The sequence below is a fragment of the Hoplias malabaricus genome, chromosome 6 (genome assembly GCF_029633855.1).
Source record: "Hoplias malabaricus isolate fHopMal1 chromosome 6, fHopMal1.hap1, whole genome shotgun sequence".
Classification (NCBI taxonomy): domain Eukaryota; kingdom Metazoa; phylum Chordata; class Actinopteri; order Characiformes; family Erythrinidae; genus Hoplias; species Hoplias malabaricus.
The window spans coordinates 6,495,512-6,519,472 of NC_089805.1; the positions used below are offsets into that span (position 1 = coordinate 6,495,512).

Consider the following 23,961-nt stretch of genomic DNA (forward strand, 5'->3'; position numbering starts at 1 on the left):
GCTCTGGACCCTCCGCGACCCAGAATTGGAAAAGCGCTTACAGATAATGAATGAATGAAAAAAAAAATAATAATAAAAAACATTGACATTTTTTTCAAAATTGTTCAAGTTGAGTTCAAAAATGACGTTATATAACGTTAAGGGACTTGGCCGAGAACCAAAACACATTACATCATATAAACAGCACTTAAAGTGATGCTTTTCTTTTAAACATATGTTTAGTGCTTTTCACCTGAAGCTGTTAAATGAGTATATTGTACTTAATGGTTGTGTGGACTTGAAATCTAATAAACGAACAGTGGGCCAGTATTTTTTATGGGTACTTTCATATACAGAGATCCCACCAAAACCTTAAAATGGTTATAATGTTATCAGCTCTAGGTGCTCTTTGTAGTTGTACAATATTAGACTGTAGGTGGCTCAGGACCCCAACAGGACCAGCACTGGGTGGTCAGTCATTCTCAGCGTTGCAGTGAGGGGGTGTGTTAGTGTGGTAGTTGGTGGTCCAGGTAGGGGTCCTGTCCATTGAAAAAACAGCATGAAAGTGGGCTTACAAAAGCAGCACTGTCTGTAATTGTATAACTACAAAGTGCCCCGTTATGGTCAGTGGAGCTGATAAAATGGTGGTAATTTTAATGTTATTGCTGTTGTTTACCTGTTACCTGTTCACTGCATACTTGCTTACTTTAAATCGCTGCTAATATAGAAACATGATGCAGAACTCTCTCTCTCTCTCTCTCTCTCTCTCTCTCTCTCTCTCTCTCTCTTCTGAAGCTGTGATGTGTGTTCTGGAACAGGAAATGAATGCAGACAGAGGAGGCAGGCAAGCTGAAACCGGCACAAAGCTCTAGTGCGCACGCACACACACACACACACACACACGCACACTCAAACTCCCTCACTGGCCCCGCGCACTGAAACGCCGTACACCAGGTGGACAAAAAAAACAAAAAAAAACACTGCCGCAAAAGCAAAGAAGGAAGAAAAAAGCAGCAAAAATCAGAAGAGGAAAGAAAAATGGAATAGAAACTGCGATATCTATGTGGAATTGCTGAAAAGAGACTGAGAAAAAAGAAAGAAAGAAAGAAAGAAAGAGAGAGAGAGAGAGAGAGGCGTCCGGTTAAGATGGTCCTGCACTCCCCTTTCACCAGGTAAACATTTCTTAGACTGGCTTCCTTTTCTGTTTCTCTCCTGTGCCTCTGTGATTTTCGCAGTCTGTCGATGACTTTGTGTACTTTAAAGAAAGTTTCTTTTCCAGCGTTGGTCTTTATGATTGGGCTGAAGCGTATGTGAAAAACAGAGCCTGTCTCTCTCTCTGTGCTCTGAGTAGCTGAGCAGACTGGCAGATGTTTTCCCCACACCACCAGCACCAGTTGTAGAGAAAAGTTGACACAAGCCACAAGCCCTGTCTAAATCTGCTTGAGCTTTGTAGCTTATCTACAACAAATGGGAGCAGCTACTTAACCCAGTGCAGCGCAAACGTCAGAGTTGTTCCTTAGTTTGAGAAAACACCTTAACTGTATGGGTCTGGAAGGATGTAGAGGTGCCGTGAAACCATTACAGAGAACCCCACCCCCCACAAAATCATAAACAATAAGGTGTGTAAAATATCTGTCTCATTGCTTTGAAGATACACTGAAAAGTGGTGACGTCTACTTTTCTTAATGAAAGACTCGGTAGGAATCATCTAATCATTAATTTTCGTATTAAACCATGGGCTATGCTCGTGTTAAAAATACATACTTGTGTATAATATCCATTTTGTTCCAGGAACTACTGCAAAATACATACAGCAGCGTGCATCGGTCAAACACATTGTTTTAAATATTAAAGACTAGCAGTTAATGACTTGGAATAAAGCTTTGATCAATGAACTAACATTTGAAGCAATTGGTACTTGCTAAAGTTGCCATTTTAAAAATGCTTCTTTCACTTTAGACACAGAGGATTTGTTGTGATGCTGTTTTTAATCTTATTTACAGCAGGAATAAGGAAGTTTCTGTATATATATATATCTATGTGGAGGCCTATGATGAGGCATTTTCCAAGCACATGACATAATTCCGCCTGATTGTAGAGTCATATTTATGAAACCATGAATGGGATGAGGATGGTGACATTTCATTGGGTTGTGATGTCACATGCTCGTTACACTGGATTGAGAAAGCCTTTACGGCTCGTATCACTAATGTGATACAGGAACAGAAGGTTTGCAGTAGTTATCACAGCTACTAGACCTAAGAACACGTTGCTAAATCAGGTGTGTTTGAGCAGAGAGACTAAAGTCCTCAAGCACTGGATATGAACAGCTCTGCTTTAAGGAGGTACCCGTCAAAGCCTGGTTCCATTAGATATTAGGATTAGCTTCTTAACAGCATTTAACTACCGTTGTCTTCCAAAGAACCAGGTCTTATGCTCTACTCAAGATCATTGTTTTGAAGACTGTTGATGTAAGAGACTAAACAGTCTTCAGTTAGACGAGTGTTTTGGTGCACTGGCCTTGTTTTGATGTGCGTATGCCAGACTTGTTTTGAGCAGCCTTTTGATGTGTGGGTTACGGGGTGTTTCAGTGTGTGTTTTCTGAGTAACATGGTGGTGTGTGTGGACTGAAACAGTGGCTTGCGCTGCATTCCTGAGTGTGTGGAGCTGAGACGGGTGTGGAGCAACAGCGAAACTCCACAGGCCTGCTCCAGCCGTGCAAAAGCATGGTACATTCCATAGAAGTCCAATTTTCCAAGCCATCTGTCTCCCACTAAGGCCCTCACGGTCTTTAAGCTTTTGTAGAACCAGGTTTTAACATTTACAACACTCTAATCCACAGCTATTTACAACTGTAACAATGTGAAATGTCAGGCAAATGCAGAGTTGGGAGTCTTGCCCATGGACTCTTATTGCTGTAATGTGATGCTTCTGTCTGAAACTAGAAGCCTGTACTTTTACAGCTGTTATGTTCTAGGAAGTTTAAAGCCATTCTTAATCTGTTTTACCTTGGCTAGCATGGCCTTCTTATATTTTTATTAAATGTTATATATTAACACGGGAGGCACGGTGGCGCAGCAGATAGTGTCACAGTCACACAGCTCCAGGGGCCTGGAGGTTGTGGGTTCGATTCCCGCTCCGGGTGACTGTCTGTGAGGAGCGTGGTGTGTTCTCCCTGTGTCTGCGTGGGTTTCCTCCAGGTGCTCCATTTCGTCCCACAGTCCAAAAACACACGTTGGTAGGTGGATTGGCGACTCAAAAGTGTCTGTAGGTGTGAGTGTGTGTGTGTTGTCCTGTGAAAGACTGGCGCCCCCTCCAGGGTGTATTCCTGCCTTGTGCCCAATGATTCCAGGTAGGCTCTGGACCCACCGCGACCCTGAAATGGATAAGCGCTTACAGATAATGAATGTAAAGTGCATGTACACATTATTTTGGTATCTGGACCCTACCAATGCAAAAACTAATTTTGATCTGCCTACTCTGAAAACATAATAATAAAATAAGATGCAGCCACTTACACAGTCTACAATCACTGTGCTAGACCCACATTTGTGAGGCTGCAAAGGCAAGGTTAAGTGTAGCAAAGTGTACTGATTAAATTTAAAAAATAAAAAAAGAGAACCAAGCAAAAATGGCTAAATTCCAGAGCTTCTGCTTCTTGCTCCTTACTCCTGGGCTCTCGCACTGAACTGAGCTGTGGCACACAGGGTATACACAGGGTAAAATGGTGCTGTTTTGATGGATCTTTGTGGTATTTTGACCAAAGCATTTCAGTGACATTTTCATTAAGAACCCAGAGGCAGCGGCTGCTACAGCTTCAGCTATGCGTTGTGCTTAAATTCTATTTATAGATAAATCTATATGACATTACTTAACAGTGTGAGTCATGTGTGTTCTTTAGGCTTATACTTTGTGTGAAAGCCACATTAGCAACATTAGCATCATAGCGTTAGCATGAGTTATTTTCATTATGTTCTTGTAAAACACAGGAAATGCTTTTGCCTTCTGCCAGAATAAAATAAGTGCTCAAGGTTTGGGCTGAGTCTCCAGCCTCTGGCTCTATGTAACCTTTCTCCAAACCTTGGCTGGAACTAAATCTGGAAGCAGGTGTGGATGATACAGAAGTGCTTCAGTGGTCGTGGGGCTATGGGCTAAGCTGAAGCTAGCCATTCCGTTTTATCCCCTCCAGAGTGGACATCCTGCAGGGGTCAGCCGACGCGCTGTAGCGAGGTCACAGGGAGGAAAACAAGAGGTTTCCGTGTTTAAACAGCAGCTGAATAGAAACGGCCTCCTCCAATTGTTCTTCCACTGGCGCTCCCTCTCTTCAGCCCCCACCTTGTCCTCCACCTCTGCCTGCAGCACGCACAGATACCAAGAACATTTTCTTTGGCATACCTGCTCCAACATGATGAATCGCAGCCCAAGACGGTGTGAGTGTCATTTAGTAGGACGCACCAAAGGTTTCAGAGAGTTGCCAAACAGGTTCTGACAGTTCTCTGAGTCTATTCAAGTCCATGAGGGTTCACACACACAAACAAACACACACTCCAGTATAAGCCCCAGTGTGGTTTGGTCATAAGCAAAGGAATGAAAACATGTTTTGTTGGTTCTCTTTTCACAACATACACTGCATTTGCAGATGTTAGTGCAAGAAACAATCATGTACATACAGTAAATACATAAATATATAACTGCAGCTTTCGGTTTCAATCACATTATCGAGGTCTTGCTGCAAGACGTTCCTTTCAAAGCACTGAAGCATCGCCTGCCGTGTTTCACACTACACTCTACTAATCACATTGTATTCATTGTTTCATGCTTTTATTTTCTGTAGCTGCTTCATCCTGATCAAGGTTATGGTGGGACCAGAGCCTCCATGGAATATATGGGCGCTAATCCATCACTGGTCACCACATATACTCACCCAGTCGCTCACTCATGTAGACAGTTTCATACAGCTAATCCACCTATCAACATCTGTTTTTGGACTGTGCGTCTGGAAGAAACCCAGACAGATACTGGGAGAACACACAGTGACTGATGTGAGGATAAAACCCAGGACCATTCCCGTTTTGAGCGGAATGTGGCGGAACAATTGTAATGACAATATGCCGCCATTTTCCTAAAATACCACGTTTAAAAACGAATCCATAAAAAGAATATATTTCTCATTCAATATAACATGGGAGGTTTCCACTGCTGTATAATCCTTTTTGCTAGAGGTGGATGGCAGGCCTCAGGGTTGCTGTTGCGCTCAGTTCCCCTGGTATAGCAGAGAAGCAGTTGCTTGGCTGTCAGTTGCTGTGGATTCCCTCCCCCTGGAGGTTTGGTACTACACGTCTCTCACTCCTCACCGCACTGTCACAGGCATGTTCAGACAAGTCGTGGAACGAAAGAGACAAGGTCTGCTTTTCAAATGCATTGTGTTGTTTGAAGCAGTTTGCAGCGAATGAGTTTGAAACATGTCTTAAAGTTTCTTCACTATTGCATCTGTCAATATATTTTGTATCACTAGAATACTAGTATCAGGGTGGGCTTATAACTGGGACCCAATAACACAAGGGTAGCAAGCTGAAAGATTAGAATATGAATGATCAATTCTGTTATGTCAGCTAAGGCGTAAGTCTAAATTGGTTAGCATCGCGCTGAGCGACTGTGGGACCGTGAGTTATCCCGCCCAGAGACAGTGAGGTCAGTTATGTCTATAGTTATAGTTAAGGTATAGTTAATAATTTTGTTCACACATTGAGGTTTTAATTTATGATTGTTACCTTTATAATTTCTTGGCAGGTCACATTTCCTGGACTTTCCAGACCTCTTGCTCTGCTCTTTATATGTAAAATTTGCGACTCCTTTTCCTGCCCGAAGTGTAAATTATATTAGAAGTAGGTAACCAAGTAGCTAAGGACCTAGCACCTGAATTTTAAGAAAGCCGTGTGTTTTATAAAGGCACCATGCTTTGCTTGCTGTGCAACTGTAGTCCAACAACCTAAAATAATTAGAAATGTTAGAGGTTACAGAGGGATAACCGAGAATACATTTTACATGTAACTCTGAGGGGGCGGCACGGTGGAGCAGGAGGTAGTGTCGCAGTCACACAGCTCCAGGGACCTTCGATTCCCGCTCGGGGTGACTGTCTGTGAGGAGTGTGGTGTGTTCTCTCTGTGTCTGCGTGGGTTTCCTCCGGGTGACTGTCTGTGAGGAGTGTGGTGTGTTCTCTCTGTGTCTGCGTGGGTTTCCTCCTGGTGACTGTCTGTGAGGAGTGTGGTGTGTTCTCTCTGTGTCTGCGTGGGTTTCCTCCGGGTGACTGTCTGTGAGGAGTGTGGTGTGTTCTCCCTGTGTCTTTGTGGGTTTCCTCCGGGTGACTGTCTGTGAGGAGTGTGGTGTGTTCTCCCTGTGTCTTTGTGGGTTTCCTCCGGGTGACTGTCTGTGAGGAGTTGGTGTGTTCTCCCTGTGTATGCATGTGTTTCCTCCGGGTGCTCCGGTTTCCTCCCACATTCCAAAAACACATGTTGGTAGGTGGATTGGCAACTCAAAAATGTCCGTAGGTGTGAGTGAATGTGTGTGTGTATGCGTCTGTGTTGCCCTGTGAAGGACTGGCGCCACCTCCAGGATGTATTCCTGCCTTGTGCCCAATGCCCAATTTCAGGTAGGCTCTGGACCCACCGTGACCCTGAACTGGATAAGCGCTTACAGATAATGAATAAATGAATGTAACTCTGAGGACCTACTGCAATACAAGCATAATCACATGAACCCTATTGAAAGCTGTTACTGAATCATGACTCTTTTTTATTATTCTTTGCTCTTGTGACAGACTGCAAATTCTGTCACATATTTACAACTCAGCAGCTTCCCATGCACTGTAAAAAGGTCAGAAATCAGATTATCTGACCGCCTGACAAACCTCAGGTTTCAAAAGACGTGTAAGAGACTCCCTCAGGTAAAGCCTGTTTTGCAAACATTTGGCCACTTTGTCCTTTTTGAGTATGTGCCAGTGTTTTTTATAACAGCGTTGTATGGAAACTGTAAAGAAAAAAAATTGAGAATAAACTTTATCTTTATTTTTTTAAATGTTATATATAAATAAAAAAAAAATATAAATATAAATAAACACGAGGTGGCACGGTGGCACAGCAGGTAGTGTTGCAGTCACACAGCTCCAGGGACCTGGAGGTCGAGTCCCACTCCGGGTGACTGTGTGTGAGGAGTTGGTGTGTTCTCCCCGTGTCTGCGTGGGTTTCCTCCGGGTGACTGTCTGTGAGGAGTGTGGTGTGTTCTCCCTGTGTCTGTGTGGGTTTCCTCCGGGTGGCTGTCTGTGAGGAGTGTGGTGTGTTCTCCCTGTGTCTGCGTGGGTTTCCTCCGGGTGGCTGTCTGTGACGAGTGTGGTGTGTTCTCCCTGTGTTTGCGTGGGTTTCCTCCGGGTGCTCCGATTTCCTCCCACAGTCCAAAAACACACACTGGTAGGTGGAATGGCGACTCAAATGTGTCCATAGATGTGAATGTGTGTTGCCCTGTGAAGGACTGGTGCCCCCTCCAGGGTGTGTTCCTGCATTGCGCCCAATAATTCAGAGTAGGCTCTGGACCCACCACGACCCTGAACTGGATAAGGGTTACAGATAATGAATGAGTGAATGAATGAATGAATGAATGAATAAACACCTGACAATATCAGTCTATTAAAAATACATTCATTCCTGGTTCCTTGAAAAAAATGAAACAAACTTTACTGTATGTTGAAGGTGTTTCAAACCTGGAATGAGACAATGGGGTACAAGATGGTGGACACATGGTGTAGGCACCAGGTAATATGTGTTTGCCTGGAATGAGTGTATTTTCACTTTCAATGTGTATTTCCTGTCTAGTTATGTCTCTGCAGATGTTAGTGCACAGAGTTTAAATGATTTAAAGCTTTATACAGAACCCAAAGCTAGACCAGGACAAATCTAACAGGTCGAGCTCAGGAAGTTTGGGAGCAGCTCTCATCTGTTAAAGTGTTCAGAAACATCACCACAAATCCAAACTGGTCTGTTATGTGGTTTTTGCCCTGAGCTAGGAGATAAACGCTGAATTAAAGCTCCCAGGAGAAGCAACTGCAATGGAACACAAACTTTGATGTCACTCATCTTCAAAAAGGGAATTGGTTCTGTGCTCCGGGTAAAGAGGGGGAGGCTAAAGGAGGCTGGCTTCATTTTGACGAGCCCTAGCTGGGCCAAGGACTGGGGGAGCAGGAACTTCCTGTTACACATTTATCAGACTGCAATGGCTTCTGGGTAGCTCTTTGTTTTGATCTGCAATTTCCCTTTTTGTGCTGATCTAGAACACATTTCTCAACCCAAATCCCAGTCCAAAAGCCATTGTTAGAGAAGACGAAAAAAGCTGATCTTGGGCGGTGGCAGCAGGGCATTTTCTTCTCGTGCAATGTTTCAGCACTTGCTGAAGGCAGCACAAAGGTTTCCTGCCCACCATTTGCGCAACAGTGTCAGACTAAACAGGCAGAGGAAGTGTGTTTAGTAGGTCACCACAAAAACCAAAAAATCAAGTGACATAGGTGGTGATTAGCTGATGAAAAATAGACGTTGGCCAAAAGTTCAGCTGGAGGAAAGAGCAAAAGGAAACGTCACTGATGGCCCATTGTTTTCGTGGCCTGCAAATGTGTTTTTGGTTGCCACCTTAAGTCGTTGTTCACCTCCATGTTTGAGAACTGAGATGGCAAAGCTGCTTTACTGCGGATAAAGGCATGATAGGTTCACTGCAAATTCAAACTTTTGCACAGATATCACAAGATGGCGTCCCTCAAGTTAAAAAACAAGGGGCACAGCCCTATTTTCACAAAACAATCTTTTTGAATTCAACTTTTTAAAGTTAATTTTTACCATGCAGTTTTTCTCATGATTGTGGATTATTGTTTAAATGTTACATTTTTTGTGTATCAAGCAAATATTAACCTTGTTAATAAATACATTTTCTATCACGTGATAATGAAAATGTCTACTGGTATATAACAGCGTGACACCTTATGATGCAACTCTTGACCAATCAGGACTGTGCTTCTGACCAAACAGGAACGGACATCTTTCTTTCTTCTTCTTCTTCTTTTTCTTTAAAAAACAAACATAATAAAAATAATTATATAATTATTTTAATACGTTTCAACTTTCTCCAGTGTCACTATACATCCTCTAAGACATGTGAGGCCAGCCCACCACTTCTTTTTGAACCACAGCTAATGCAAAAACTAATCAGCCAAACAAGCCGGAGAGGAACGCAAACTGCCCAGATATGTCACATCAGACGACAGACGCAAGAAAGCAGAGAGGTGGATGAGTGCGAGGGGAGGGCTATCCAGAATGTCTCAGGCATCCTTGGGGATAAATACCATGATCAATAGATGATAGGGGAAATGTTTAGAACACTGTGCCTGGATTATCTGGATTATTTTTTTTTATTTCTTGAGATATTCTTTGGATTTCTTGGGCAATATGTCCTTTAGTGTATTTGGTGCTACAATACGCTGGAACTGTGCTGTTTCTGCTTGTAGTGCAGTAATCTCCTTAAGTAGGTGAATGAGATTCAAATGCCAAAGGCCGATAAGGAGATAAACTACGATCAACAGCAAAGCTCTCAGCAAATGTTTTCATCAGCAATCTTTATCTCTGAGTGTTTCTAGTGTTTCTTGGACTGTCTGCAAGTTTAAATAATCTGAAGGCATTCAGCCATGAGGGCATTAGTGAAGTCAGGCACTGAAGTGGATATGATTAGCCCTGGATCATCAAATCCACTATGACTCTTATCAAATGTATATACTACATAGAGCTCCACACACTGGGGCAATGCTCTACAGGCTCATGTTCAGCTGCTTCGGGACGTATCATTTCATTTGCATTGGGCTGTGGAGCAGCTTTCTTCGTGATTCAGTAAGAAATCTGATCCAGCCTTGTACAGCCTGGCAGCAGCTACCTGCCCACGAGAGTCAGATTTAACACAGATGACAGCCTTGCATTCTTCTGAGGTTAAACATTAGCTGTGGACCCAAGGCGTGGGCCAGAGCAATGATGAGGTTTCCCATGTTTACTCTAATGTGCTCTCGAGGTGTGTGGGAAAAGCTGTCACATGACTCACCCAAAGAAAATAGCTCTAGCATTTTTTTAAAATCCTAAATTCATTCATTTTAGCCACATTAGCATTTCAGTTTCTACTGTTGCTTGAGAAGTATCCACGTGCATTTGGGTTATATATAACGTGGGGACTTCTTACACAATCTTCATAGCTGAGTCAAAGTGAATTATACTGTGTGTGTCACAGTTCAAGTGTTTTATGATCCTTTAAGGCATTTGACAACCTATGACTTTATTCAGGTTCTGTGGGCTGTAAAGTAAGTAGAGATAATCTAGCTGCTGATTTCAGATCTTATTTATCCTTAACATCACACCCAGAGCAGTCATTACTACCACATTACTACTACCTCATAGTCTCTACACAAACTGTCCACTCTCTCAGCTTCACTGACCATACAGAAGCACTTTGTAGGTCTACAGTTACAGACTGTAGTCTGTCTGTTGCTCTGCATACTTTCCAGCAGCCACTGTGGTCACGCTGCCCATTGGACACTCTCAGCTGGATATTTTTGGTTGGTGGACTGTTCTCAGTCCAGCAATGACACTGAGATGTATATGAACTGTCAGAGAAAAAAGGTACTGTACACTAAAGGTACAAACAGCATAGATGTATTTTTAAAGGTGCAACAGCGGTTTTAAAATTCAGTTGTGTTTCCTAAAGGTACATTACATTCTCTTCTCCAGAGTCAGATTTGAATATTGAATACAGTGGTAGTGTCACAGTCACACAGCTCCAGGGACCTGGAGGTTGTGGTTTCAAGTCCCGCTCCGGGTGACTGACGGTGTTTTCCCTGTGCCCGCGTGGGTTTCCTCCGGGTGCTCCGGTTTCCTCCCACAGTCCAGAAACACATGTTGGTAGGTGGATTGGCGGCTCAAAAGTGTCCGTAGGTGTGAGTGTGTGAGTGAATGTGTAAGTGTGTGTTGCTCTGTGAAGGATTGGCACCTCCTTCTGGTTGTGTTCCTGCCTTGCGCCCAGTGATTCCGGGTAGGCTCCAGATCCACCGTGACCCTGAACTGGATAAGCGGTTACAGACAATGAATGAATGAATGAATAATGTTATATTATTTATAAATATCAGTGGAATAAAATATCAATAATATATCACAATTATTTCTGGTACAATATATCAATCACAAAAAATTAAAAAAAATCAAGTAAGTGAGTGAATGAACAGCACCCTGTATCGGGTGTGTTCCTGACCTACGCACAATGATACTGGGTAGGCTCTGGACCCACCAATGACACTGTTCAGGATGAAGCAGTTTCAGAAAATGAATGAATGAAGGTTAAGGTATTTACCATGTGAATTATTATTTATTAATTATTAAATATTAAATGCATTAATTCAGTTTCCTGCCTTGAACTGAACGTCATGCATGAGGGAAATGACTTCAAAACAATCAAGAGAATACATCAGATCTCCAGAAAATCCCTCTGTATTACTCAGCCCAGGCAACAGCAAGGGCACGTAGGGGTCACAGCTGAACTGTACTTAAGACAGATTAAAGAATATTGACTAGATTGGCCTTCATGAATCCATGCCTCTTCTAATGCTCTGATGTTTTTGACCCACAGGAGGGCTTTGCTTGAGTCGTGACCCCAGCGTATCCTCTGCAGGTGTGGGGCGATGGGTGAAGTGGGTAAGATGGCGTCTTCATGCAGCTTGGGCCTGGTACTGGTGGAGTTTGAGTATGAGTACATGGGTCGAGATGGCTGCATGGTGTACATCAAACCCAATGAGCGGTACACCCTTCTGGCTAAGACAAATGACCACTGGTGGCACGTGCGCAGAGATGAGCGCGCCAAGCCCTTCTACATCCCTGCAAAGTACGTTAAGGAGTTGCCTGCCACTCTCCCCTCACCACTGGACTTTGTGGACCCTCCAGGGCCTGAGACAAAGCCTCCTGCACCTGAACTGACAGAAAAGGCCAAGCCCAATGAGGTGACCATCAGGCTACGTTCTCCAGGGAATTGTCGCAAGACAGAGAACCGCATGTCCACTTTCGGCGTTCCTTTGGACATCCACGAGCCTCCGTCTTACCTGCATGGAGGCTTGACAGACTCACTTTTATCCCTTCACCCTGCCCCTACAGTCCCTACTATTGATGCTGCCCAGCAGAAAAAGAGACTTAGCCTCGCACCCAACTTACTGTTTGGTTCCAAAGGTGTGCCCATAGATGATGCGTCCCAGAAATCCCGTGTGCCCAGCTTTAGCCCTGCTGACCCGATCCCTCGCCAGGCCAAGCCTGTGGAACCTCCATCAGTCAAGAACCTCAATGAGTCCAGGCATCAGGCACTGCCCCCAAAGCCAGAGCCCATCATAGAGCCGGAAGAGGAGTCCAGCCCGGAACCGACAGTCTCCTCAGACTCTGAGAACATTTATGAGTCCATACAGGACCTGAAACTGGATGATTTGATAAAAACTGAAGAGACTAGTGCTGCGCAAGAGCCTGTAATCAGTGCGCCCGAATCTGTGCCACAAACCAAGGTAAGGACTGCAGTTATACCAATTAACCACTTCAAGGGTTCAAAACTGAACACGGGACACTGAAAACACAATATGTAGCATATATAGAATTATGTCCATTTTGTGCAGCTCTACTGTGATCCTCGGAGATCAGTTTCCCGTGAAACTCTTAGTCATAAACAGTCATTTTCAAATTCACTCACAGGTGATTGACGTTGACATTCATTGGCAATTCTGACTGTTCAAAAGAGCAGCGTATGTCTAAGGGTATTTATGGTGCCTGAAAAGAGAATGCTTGTGTAAAGCCATTGACATCCTATGAACCCTTTTTTTCATCTGTATTATAGGTTCATGTTATGGTGACAGGTCTCCTTTGTAGTGTATATGACTCTCTCAGATTGCTTAGGAGTATAGGATTTTCCCTGTTGTGAAATTGAGTTCTGTTTCTCCCTGTCTCTTCATTCACACGGATCATTTTCAGTTAGTTTTCGCTGGATTTTAAGGCGTGTTGGTTACAGCAAAGAAAAAGAAACACCACTGGGAGGCACTGTTTCCATTGCTGACACAGGCATTATAATGGGACGTGGTCTTCCTGGGTTTAACGTTTACTTCTGTCACAATCACATTTTTGGATGTACGCCACAAGAACTGGTCCCAAATAGAATTTAATCCAATTAAGACCAATAGTGTCCAATAGGAGGACAGTTATTATATTAAATCCATGTTCAGAAGTTTAGTTTGTTTAGCTTAGTCATGAAGTTAAGGTCACAAACTGAACTCACAAACTTTGATGACAGGAACAAAATTGGAACAATGGAGAGCAGAGGAAAGACTGAGTGTGTGCTGTAAACGTGACTTCAGGACAGGATATTACAGCCTTTCCCCAACAAGGGCAGGATATGATGAGCTCAAACAACTTCAAAACAAACATAATTGAAAGAATTTGAGTGTTCAAATGTTTATGTGCACGCACAGTCATAATTCTGGAGTGAAGACATTTGATGTGTTTTTAAATGCATTTTTGTCGGCTACATGCTAATAGTCAGATGAATGAAGAATTTAATAAAAGTAATTGTGCCCAACCACAAGTGACTTCAGTGTGTCAGATCTGGAACAAAAAGCACATAAATGTTTATAGTTTTCATGTTTTTTCCTTCCTGCCTCTGTTTACTAAAGCCAGAACTAGCATTAGCAAGCTAGTCAGTGGTGCTAGTGAAATAAAAGAGTCCTTAGCAACAGCTCTGTTGGAGTGTAGCAGTGTGAAACATAACATAATTCAGCAGATCATAAGTCACTTATTAGGGTAGGATTCCACATGAGGAAATAAAAGATGTTATACCAAATTCACAGAAAACACAGCCATAATCTCTTTCCTCAGCTCAACTGTATTAGCATTTGTTTTAATATTATTTGAAAAGCAACACCTCTGTTCAGTTTTTGGAAACAATATGCCAGTTGTTCCAAATTCAGTTTGAACACTGGGACAGTGAAGCATTTTTGTTACTACAGCTGTACGTAGTATGAATCTGCCCCCCTGGGAGCTATGCTAATTTACTGTTTTAATGTGCTGGCTAAATTTACAGAAAGATTTTTGTATGACAGCAACATTGCAGTGGTTTCCTCGGTCAGCCCCAGCTTGCCTGTGGTTTATTGCCAGAAATAGACACAATGGAAGCTAGGGAAGTTAAATCAAACAATGCTAATGCTAACCCTTCAATTCATTATCTGAGACCAGATGTTTGCTAGTCCTGCTACATAAATATGTTATGACACTTTTGAATTTCTTGTGGTCTCCAAGGCAAAGTACTGTATGTGAAGCATGTAGTGATATAATAATGTCTTAGCAAGCTTTAGTGAGTGAAACCGTTTCATTAATATCTGCTTGAACCAAAAGTACAAGTCACAGCATGGCTGTAAACTGGTTTTCAAACGTTTGTAGTCTTTCCTAGGAAGGATTTATGGAGACATTAGCTTAGTTTTAACAAGTTAAGACCTTGAAAAATGGTGGTAGATACAAACTATAAAGAATATATATATATATATATATATATAAACATTAGTCTAAAATATTAGTGTTTTGGCTGTGTACAGTTTTATCAGGATGGTGTTGTGACCACAGTGAAAGGTCTAGAAATCTGTCACTGTAAGGAAAGAATTAGCTACAGTGTGGGAACCATTAGCACTATGGCCTTTTTATTCATTTACTTCCTACATTCTTTTAGATGCTATAGCGCTACCTAAAGCTTTTAAAGCTTGAGCTTTTGCAGCAGTGAGACAAAGAAAAAGGTGTAGCAGAAGCACACAGTGAGAATGAGAATTAGAAAGAAATTAATGAATGACATTTGCATATGCGTTGTTTATTTACATCATTGCTAAATTCTATTTATCTCACTTTTTATTATCATAAATATTCATGTTATCTTAAACAATGCTCATGTGCCTAAGTACAAATACTCAAGGAACACAGGCTTTTTTTTTTTTTTTTTTTACTTTTAATGGCAGCAGTAATACAAGTCTGCACAAGTTAAGCAGTTACGCAGTTAACAGATCTGATGTGGTAATTTGATTATTACTAGTGCGTGGATAAACGTAATATCAATTAAAATATGGTGGTGATTTATTTGAGTTAATTGTACGTTAATTTACTTTGGTTACTGCTACAACTGATATTAAATGTAATAAAAGCTTAAAAAAGTGTTAAAATTATGGTAGTGGCTTTGGAAGGAGGGCTGAAAGCAGGGTGTGGATTCTTTTTTTTTTTTTTAATTACTTAAATTTACTGGTTTCTACAAAATCACCTACCTCATCTTTAAAGTAACACTGTACTGAAAAAAATTACACTTTGAGTTTGCTTAATTTTACGACATGAAAATGTTGCATGAAATAAAACCATCTGCTTCCAAACATTTAATTTGTAACATGTACTCATTCTCAAATTTTCAAAGTTTCCTACCCTCCTCCAAAAGTTACATAGTTCAATTTCTTTATTGCTGAGTCTGGAGTAGCAATGACAGAGGCTCTATTCCCCATTTACAAGTCAGTGAAGCATCACAATGGTATTTAAGCTGTAATTCCAGGGTGAAAATACTACCTAGTGTTCCTTGAAGTTAAAATTCATGGTTATAAATGTAAAAATTCTATGGTCCACATATTTTATGCTTTATACCTGTGTTGGGAGCTGTAATGGATCAAAATATGTGTCAACTTGGTGGGCCTGAAGACTAGCTTGAGAACCACCGTTCAAAAGAATCGCAATTTAACTGAATCTTTGTGAGGTCAGATTTTTTTATCCATAGCTATAGATAAATTAGAATGGCTTTTATGGTTGAAAACTAATCATCCAGAATCCGCAATTGGCCTCATTTCTGTTCAAACCTTTGGCCCTACCGTGTATTTTTCTTATAGGAGGGGCTATTAAGCACTCTTGGATAGTGTCAGATACCTGTGTAACTGAAGGGAAGTTTACAGAGTGCCTGTATCAGGTTACAGAGCAATTGTGTGTGTGTGTATGTATGTGTGTGTGTGTGCTTCTCAGCTTTTGACACCACAACCACACATACAAAATCACTGTGGCATAAAAATTCACACACTCTAATGTGCTGACTGTGATTTAACACAGAAACCAAATAAGGGAATGGTTGTGTAGTTGCCCTCTGAGATATAACACTGAAATATAATTATGAATTTGTTTTTGTTTTATTATGTGTCATCATATAAAATATTCTGATGTGAAAAGAATTTGGACTTCATGACATGCTTCTGTATCTCACAGAGAGACAGACAATTGCTTCTTTACATGCTATGATTTTTATACTTTCCGTCCATTAACTGCAGTCAGTGAAGGCACTTATCTAACATTTATATTCACTGAAGTTAGGACAGAAATTCAAGCATTCCCAATTGACCAAGGTTAGCTGCTTCATCTTGGCAGCTGCCCTCAAGCCTCAACTGTTTACAGAACACAGGAGGAGTCTTTTCCTACAATGCTCCAAACCTCACCCATCTGCTTCTATCCCAAACAAGACCAACATGCCGGCCAGAACACACACACACACACACACATACAAACACAAGTGTTTATTCTTGTCTGTGTGTTGTCTTTCTGTCGGCACTGTAGCTAAATACTGTTATCACATCACCTACAGTATATGGTCAAATCAGGACACCTGCTCATCCAATATTTCTTCTAAAATTAAGGGTAACAATGTAACGCTTCTACTATTCTGGGATGCCTTTAAACTAGATGCTGTTGGAATGTAAGGTCAGGCAATGATGCTGGATGATATGTTGTTCATCATTAAAGCAGTCTCTCAAAAGGTATTGAATGGAGATCCATTAAGCTCCAGTGCTCCACAGTCCAGTTATGGGGGCTTTATACACACTTCACATTCTAGCCCACACTTCACATTTAACACAGTGGCTTAGTGCAAATGCTTCAGAGCATTTATTACATTTTCATACAAGTTTAATTCTCTGAAATGATACATAATACACTGTCCACAATAGAATCACCTTACAGTAACTGAATAGATGCACATATGTGCGTCAGAGCATTTTGGGGAAGACTATTGTTCACAATCCCTCACAGATCACAGATAATCCGAGTAGAAAAATTGCACGGGAACAAAAGTAAAACAACACAATATTCTTTACGTTACTCAGTCAAGATTAAGTTAAAAAGATTTTGAGGGTTATTTGCATTCCCTAAGTGGCTTAACTCTATGCTTAACTCCTTGAATATGCAATTTGTCCCCACCTCTATGTCCATGTATCCCTCTGCCCCTCACCTATACAGTTAGATTAATATTAGACTAGATATTTAGATACCTGTGTGTACCCACATACTTGGCCAATAAATCTGACTCTGGTTCTGAAATTAGGCTTTATATCATTAAACAATTAGAAGTGGGTAATTGTGGAATGCTTCTGAAGGCATATAAGGCCATAAAATTAACTAGCAGTCCAGCAGCTAGTTGCTAGTCAAGTTGCTATCACTGTGGGCTAGCATAACCGCCTGCTGATGGCGTATAAGCCTCTTGAAGTTTTGTTCCGTTTCGCTGGGAAAGATTTTAACCACTACATTTTGTAACAGATACAGAGGCCTAGATAACGCTTTGAAAAAGGACGGGTAGGGTCAAATCATATAAAAACAACAATGGGCCTTTCACAGCTTCTTCGCATTGGTTTGTTTTGAAGCTGGCGGTGAAGGGTTAAGAGCCCGCCTATAGCCCCGCCCTCTGAGCGCGTGGGGGAAGGCTCTGTACTGCCTCAGGTGTATCCGCCTCTCTGTCAGAGGCAAACTCACTAGAGCTTATACACCAGCAAGCTCAGAAATAAATGACTGAATTTCAGCGCTGGGGAGCTTCTAACACCGCGGTGGAGAGTCCAAAGGTAGCTTTTTTTGTGTGTATTAAACTCAGTGACACGTTTTAGCCAGTCTGAACAAGACTAGCGTGGGTTATTATCAAGCCCAGCGTCGAAGTAAGCAAGTCTGAAGAAGACTGGTTTTAATATCATATTTCTGGCATTTCACAGACTAATAGGTCTTTTTACAGTGAAGCTGACAGCAAACTCGTTGTTGTGGAGGAGTAAGAGCCTACAAGCAACAAAGGTAAAACGTGTGGCTGTTTAAATATCCTGAGGCAACCTCAGGAGGTAAGCCACCTCATTACCATGTCCAGAAGATGTCTGCTTTTCATAGACTGGTACTCATTCTAGTTCTCATCCTCTGCCTGCTTTGTATTTTGTGTGAATACTAGGCCTATACCTTACGCATTTTGTAAAGTGGAAGTTAATGTGTCAGATAAAACATGTTTTCACCAGAGAGTGGTAGTGTTGTAAAATCCTTGCACTCTAAAATGTGAGGTCCCTGCGTGATACTTTTTGGGTTCTGCAGATTGTCACACCTCTAGAACCCATAAAGGTGCTTCCAGGAACATGTTCTGCTTTATTAAAACTACATGGGATATTATTAAAGGTTCCAGCAAGAAAAGTAATGAGTGGAACCATCTTTTTTTTCATAAATAGAGTGGAAAGTTAAGTCTGGTGGCTGTTCTCTTCTTTCCATACTTTGGTCAAAAATATGAAACAAATAAAACCTCAGACAGGAGACTTGTTCAATACTGAGAGAGCTGTAATGATGCTGTTACCTTTTATCAGTGTAACATAATCATATTTACCCCTTAAAATATCAAAACAGATTATTACATTTCTCAGCAATTTACTTCAGTTGAAGTTAAGGTATCAGAGTAAAAAAAATACTCAAAATAGTACCTAAGAGCACTTAATACCCATTTTAAACTGTAAATAAGCTGTTGGGTTTATTCCGTCTCAAGTTTAGGGCTTAAGCGTCCAGTTACATTGGTTTATTGGCTTTCTGTTTATTTCCTGCACTATAACATGTACAACCTGGAAATGATAGAGAGAGAGAGAGAGTGAGAGAGTGCAGGCAGTTTTCCAACAACACAGTCATCATATTGATTTTGACATTCTTAGATGATGACTCTCACACTCGTTTAAGGGGGTGTGTTAATTAAATTGTGCATTTAATGAGTCAAAGGCAGCTCTTGTGTTGAGTGTGTAAGCCTGCTGGTAGTCCGTTGTGTTGTAAAGTAATGAAATCAGATGTTAAAGGCCTGTGTGTGTATCTGTGTGTTTGCATGTGGTAACTTCTCTGTCATAAGGTGTTGGGTGAATTATTGTTCCCTCTCAGATTAATAAAACCTGATTATCTGGATTTTCTAGAGGAAGTCAGCCAGGCGATGTACATCCCCCATGCAACTTTTAATACCATATATAGCAGAAACTGTAGCTACTTTTATGGAGGTATTAATAGCTCTGAGTTACATCTACAGTGTTGTCTGAACAATTGATAAACTTGATCAGATTTCACAGTAGAAAAGAGGTCAGTGTGTGGTACTCGGGCCACGACATTTGGTCACGGAGAACGGGGTCAAAATACAGTGTTGTCATTGGACGTCTTGCAATCTAGCAACACAAATCATTGATAGAATGTCACAAGCACAATTCAAAACATTGACTTTGATCCATATTACTGTTTAAAAAGGTGAACAGTTTGATTAATATTAACCCAAATTCTGGACCATGTGTGGGATTACCTTTAGGTTAGGCCTCACGTTTTTTAAATTTTCAGTGGTGATGTAACTGTAAAAGTGTGGATTACGTCTCCTCGGTTTTACATGTCAGTGACTGAGATGCCTTACAGCTGTTTTTTCAGAATGTTTTATTATATTAATGGGTCACTGGTGTCTGTAATATGTAGGTTATATCTACAGCCCTAGGCCAGCTATAGCCTTGATTAGGTGTCCGATCATATTAAATTAGCCCTTGTTTGAGTATGTGTTAGCTTACCACCTCGAGTGGGCGAAGGTTCACACATGGGGCCAGATATTAAAAACAAAAAATCGGTAATATGTACCTTCGAAATTTCATTTAATTTAGTAATTCATCTGAAGTTGAGTCACTTGAAGAAATGATAGATTTGAAAGAGAATAGACTTGAAAACCAGGCAGTCACTCCTCATTTACTCTTGTGTCTACAGTACACAGAGGCACCAAAGAGATAGTTCACAAAGTGTGGAATAATGTGTGGCACATGGAGTCAAGTTGTCCCAGTGTAGCAAAAGGACACATGTACCTTTAGGAAAACTCCAAGAGCAAGTTGGCAAATGCAGAAAGACTCTGGTATTGGTAATGGCTGTGACAGTTACAAGATATATTTATGTTACTGAAACTGTATTGTACAGAGTAAACGGTGGATGGGGAATAGACGGAAGAACATGGAAAACATTGCCGCCATTGTGGCTCTAGTGTAAATCTAAGGGAGAAATATCTGGGTACTCTGGGGTAAGAGGAAAGCTGGATATATTGATTTTCACAGTATTTTTAATCATACTCAGCATGACCAGATTAGACCTGTATGAGATGACTGGGAGCTTAAGAGCGAGGGTGTGTCTGGTCATCACTGCCATGCTGCCATTTGAATAACAAAGCTATTGGCATAGGGTGGGGTTGTGAGTATTACACATGTCCGCCGCAAAATCAGAAAACCTTCTCTTTAAGTTTACAACGAACGCACAATTAAGTAAAGAAATGACAGGGAAGTTTGGGTTTGCATTTTTTTATTGTCCACACACAGCTTTCCCTGTTGTAGCTGGGAACGTATTCTGTGTGAAAACGTGCAGAATACAAGCATATCATCAAGTTCTGTTGTTTCAGGGAATGCGTTTTCGTTTTGTGACCATAGTTTCTGTCCTGTAAACAAAAACCCCCAGGCTGCGTGTTTGTTTATGTTCAAATCCTCATTACTCCTCCTAAAGAGGAAATTGCTGTTGAACACTTTGTGCACCCTCCACCCACTAATAGCATCTACTATGTGCCAGTGTTGAGTGCGTTTGCGTGTGTGTGTGTGCAAGTTTGTGTGTGTAATCCCCAGGGGAGCCTTCTTCTAAGTCCCACTGAAAAGGTCTAAAGTACCCCTCTTGCCATAGTAACACCCACATGCCCGTGAACAGAAATGTGGTTTCACCATTTCTCCTTCCACAAAGTGAATGTCGCTAGTGAACGTGATCTTCTGTGGAAATGAAAAGTGAGAAAGGACTCGAACTTCTGTTTTTCAGGTCACCTCGACTCTCAGAAGAGAATCGATGCGGTTGAAATGCTTTATTTCTTTCGATTTGACTTTCAGATTAATTTTGTGCTCGCCTTCTTGTGTGTTTGGCACTTCTGGCCACAATGGCTGTGGATGAAATGATCCTTAGCGCTTGCCGTAGGTTCAAGCCCAGGTTGATGACCATCCTGAGGTTTTCCAAGGTAAGCATTGAGCACAGGGGACACATTGTGAAAGTGTGAAGTTGGTGGGAATGTTTTTGCAGGGGGTAGACAGCATCTGAATGGGGGCATTGAGAGTTAGGCTGTCTAAGGCTCGCTGGCTAGTCCCTACTCAGGTGACTATTAGGGGTATCACAGTATGTAAATGTGATAGTACAATAAGCTTTGTGTTTGGTTGTAGATTCATTTTGATACACGTTAATCTTTATATTATCTTCAGATTTAGTGTAGTGTAAGACTCAATGACTACACGCTTAGATCTGTGGAATTGTTAATGAATTAACAGTAGGTGGGAGCTTTTAAAGTCTGATAATCAGCTGAATAAAGGTGTATGTTTGTGGCCTCTGGTCACATTTAAACCATTTAAATTGGTCAGCAACACTGTGTACTATCCTTTGTACCTTTTCATACATTTAAATCAGCAGTTACCTTTGTGCAAACAGTTTGCGGACATCTTTTGTCTTATATACTATTTAAAAATAGTAATTTTACTAAACCAAAAAAGCAGTTGTGAATGAAGCGTATTGATACTTATTTGTTATTATCATTGTTTTATTTATTTTTTTTAATAAAATGAAAATGGTTGTTGTTTTTATACTATAATGTAATTACCATAATATGACAAAAGACCAGGGTAACATTTTAATGTATAAATATATGCTACGCAGAATTGCTTTAAATCTTATTTGTACACCCCATAATTTCCAGTACACTTGCCTTGCTGGTGTTTCCTTTTTTTTACGCTTAATTAGTATAGTTTAGCACACAGTGTACAAGTGTTGTCTATTTTCAATGGTTACAATTGATTTGTGTCTAGATGGCATGCCACAAAACCACCCCTCACACACACACACACACACAGAGGCCAACACACTAGGATTGGGTTGTGCATAATGGAAAGTTCATCGTTGTATTCTGCACTGTTGGCTTCCTGTCCCCTGAGAGTTCCTGGGACTTTGGAAAACACATCAGTTGGACATTTCCCCATTTTGTGGGGGCCTACCTAAAGTGATGATACGGCTGCAGAATTTTCACTCTGACCAGAGTCTCACTGAATGAGCTGGAGACATAATGTTACAGATGAGAAATGGAAACATGTTCTTGATAAATTTGTCAGTAACAAATTCTTGACACCTGTACTTCCTTTCACACACACGGTGGTGAGTTTTCTTTAATAGAGTTAAAGGCTAAACACCAGCGATATGAAAGTGTCAAACAAATAAATACAGTGGAATTTGAGTTCCTAACTTGTGTTTATTGATAGTCAGAAAACATGTTATTTCTTACTAATTCAAGGAATAAGGTTTAAAAGACCGTTGGTCCGTCCCCCCCCCAACGGTGTTGGGAAACTCTAATAGGCGTCTTGCCTGTGACGTAGATGGTGGACAACAACTCTAGAAGCTGCACTTAATTTAATGCAAAATGACGAAAAGGTGTGTTGTTTTTGGCTGCAATCATTCAATGTACAGTGGGACATCTGTGAACAAATGGCCCAAAGATCCCAAAATATCCAGAAAATGGACTAAATTTGTCCACTTTAAACGGGCACTTTGGAAAGGACCATCCGCTCACTCCGTTATCTGTAGCTCATTTCACTGGCGCTTTTCCAACAATATGGGCATGTAAGGACACCAACGAAAGGTGTTCAAGAGCCTCTGTAACATGGAGGTAAACAGGGTAAGGACACTCACTTCGCCTGTTTTAGTTGGTGTTAGTTAACGTTAGCTTGACTCGCTAAACTCGGTGGCTCAGATTATACTCGGCTACGTAGCTGCATTACGGAGGTTTCTAGTGTCGGATGAATTCGAGTTCGACTTCGATCACATTTACAAGAATAACGGTACCTCTACATTTGAGTTTAGCTTATTGCTAGTCTATTGTCATGAATAATGTTGGTTATTTAGCTAGATACTGTCATAACAGTCAGTCATAACGGTGTTTTACCGCGGCGTTGTTCAGCTGTTGTCCACCAGTGACGTCACTGTTGTGTTCAAGAATTTCCGTAGCGAGCTCGGGTTTTTCCGCCAAGTTAATAAAATTGTCAGTTTTAAAGCAAATTAAGCTGCTATTTTCATTTTAATTCATACTTATATATGTCAGTAACTAAAATAATGTGAAATATTCATGGAGGTCCATTACGTGGTGCTTAGCCTTTAAGGATGGACAGAACCCTGTTGATTTTCTCATCTCAGAAATGAGAGGGGTCTTGATTTTATTTTCCTTTTTAATCGTTTAATGAACTCTTATTTTGGTAGCTCCCTGATTTATTTTATTTTATTACTTTGTTACACCCTTTCTAGTGTAAGTGGATCTAATCTAAACAAAAATGGTTTCCTGAAAAGTGAATGGCTTATTTAATTTAATAAACGTCTAGTAAATGAGGGGTTTCCCCTGATATTGTAACGTGATCAATCATTTTTTACTCCATCTCCTGTATGTCCAAACACATGGTGCTGTTAATGTTTGCAGTGTGTGTAAACTAACAAGAGCATATAACAGAGAACTATTTAAGAGTAACAGGAAAATCATTTAAAGACATTTTTACAC

The 23,961-nt window shown here is 41.1% G+C and overlaps 1 protein-coding gene across 4 annotated transcripts in view; it reads left to right on the top strand.

Annotated features, from left to right (window-relative positions):
* Positions 1-1,017: 1,017 nt before the first annotated feature.
* arhgap27l (Rho GTPase activating protein 27, like) overlaps positions 1,018-23,961 on the top strand; it is a 39,165-nt gene continuing 16,221 nt past the window's right edge. For 2 of the 4 annotated variants that reach the window (XM_066674245.1, XM_066674246.1), the window contains exons 1-2: positions 1,018-1,151; positions 11,674-12,586. In XM_066674245.1, coding sequence (XP_066530342.1) covers positions 11,726-12,586 — 861 coding nt within the window. In that variant the 5' untranslated portion in view covers positions 1,018-1,151; positions 11,674-11,725. Of the gene's footprint in view, positions 1,152-11,673; positions 12,587-17,820; positions 17,957-21,186; positions 21,397-23,961 lie in introns of those variants that run through there. The other 2 variants (XM_066674248.1, XM_066674247.1) reach the window with 2 other exon arrangements.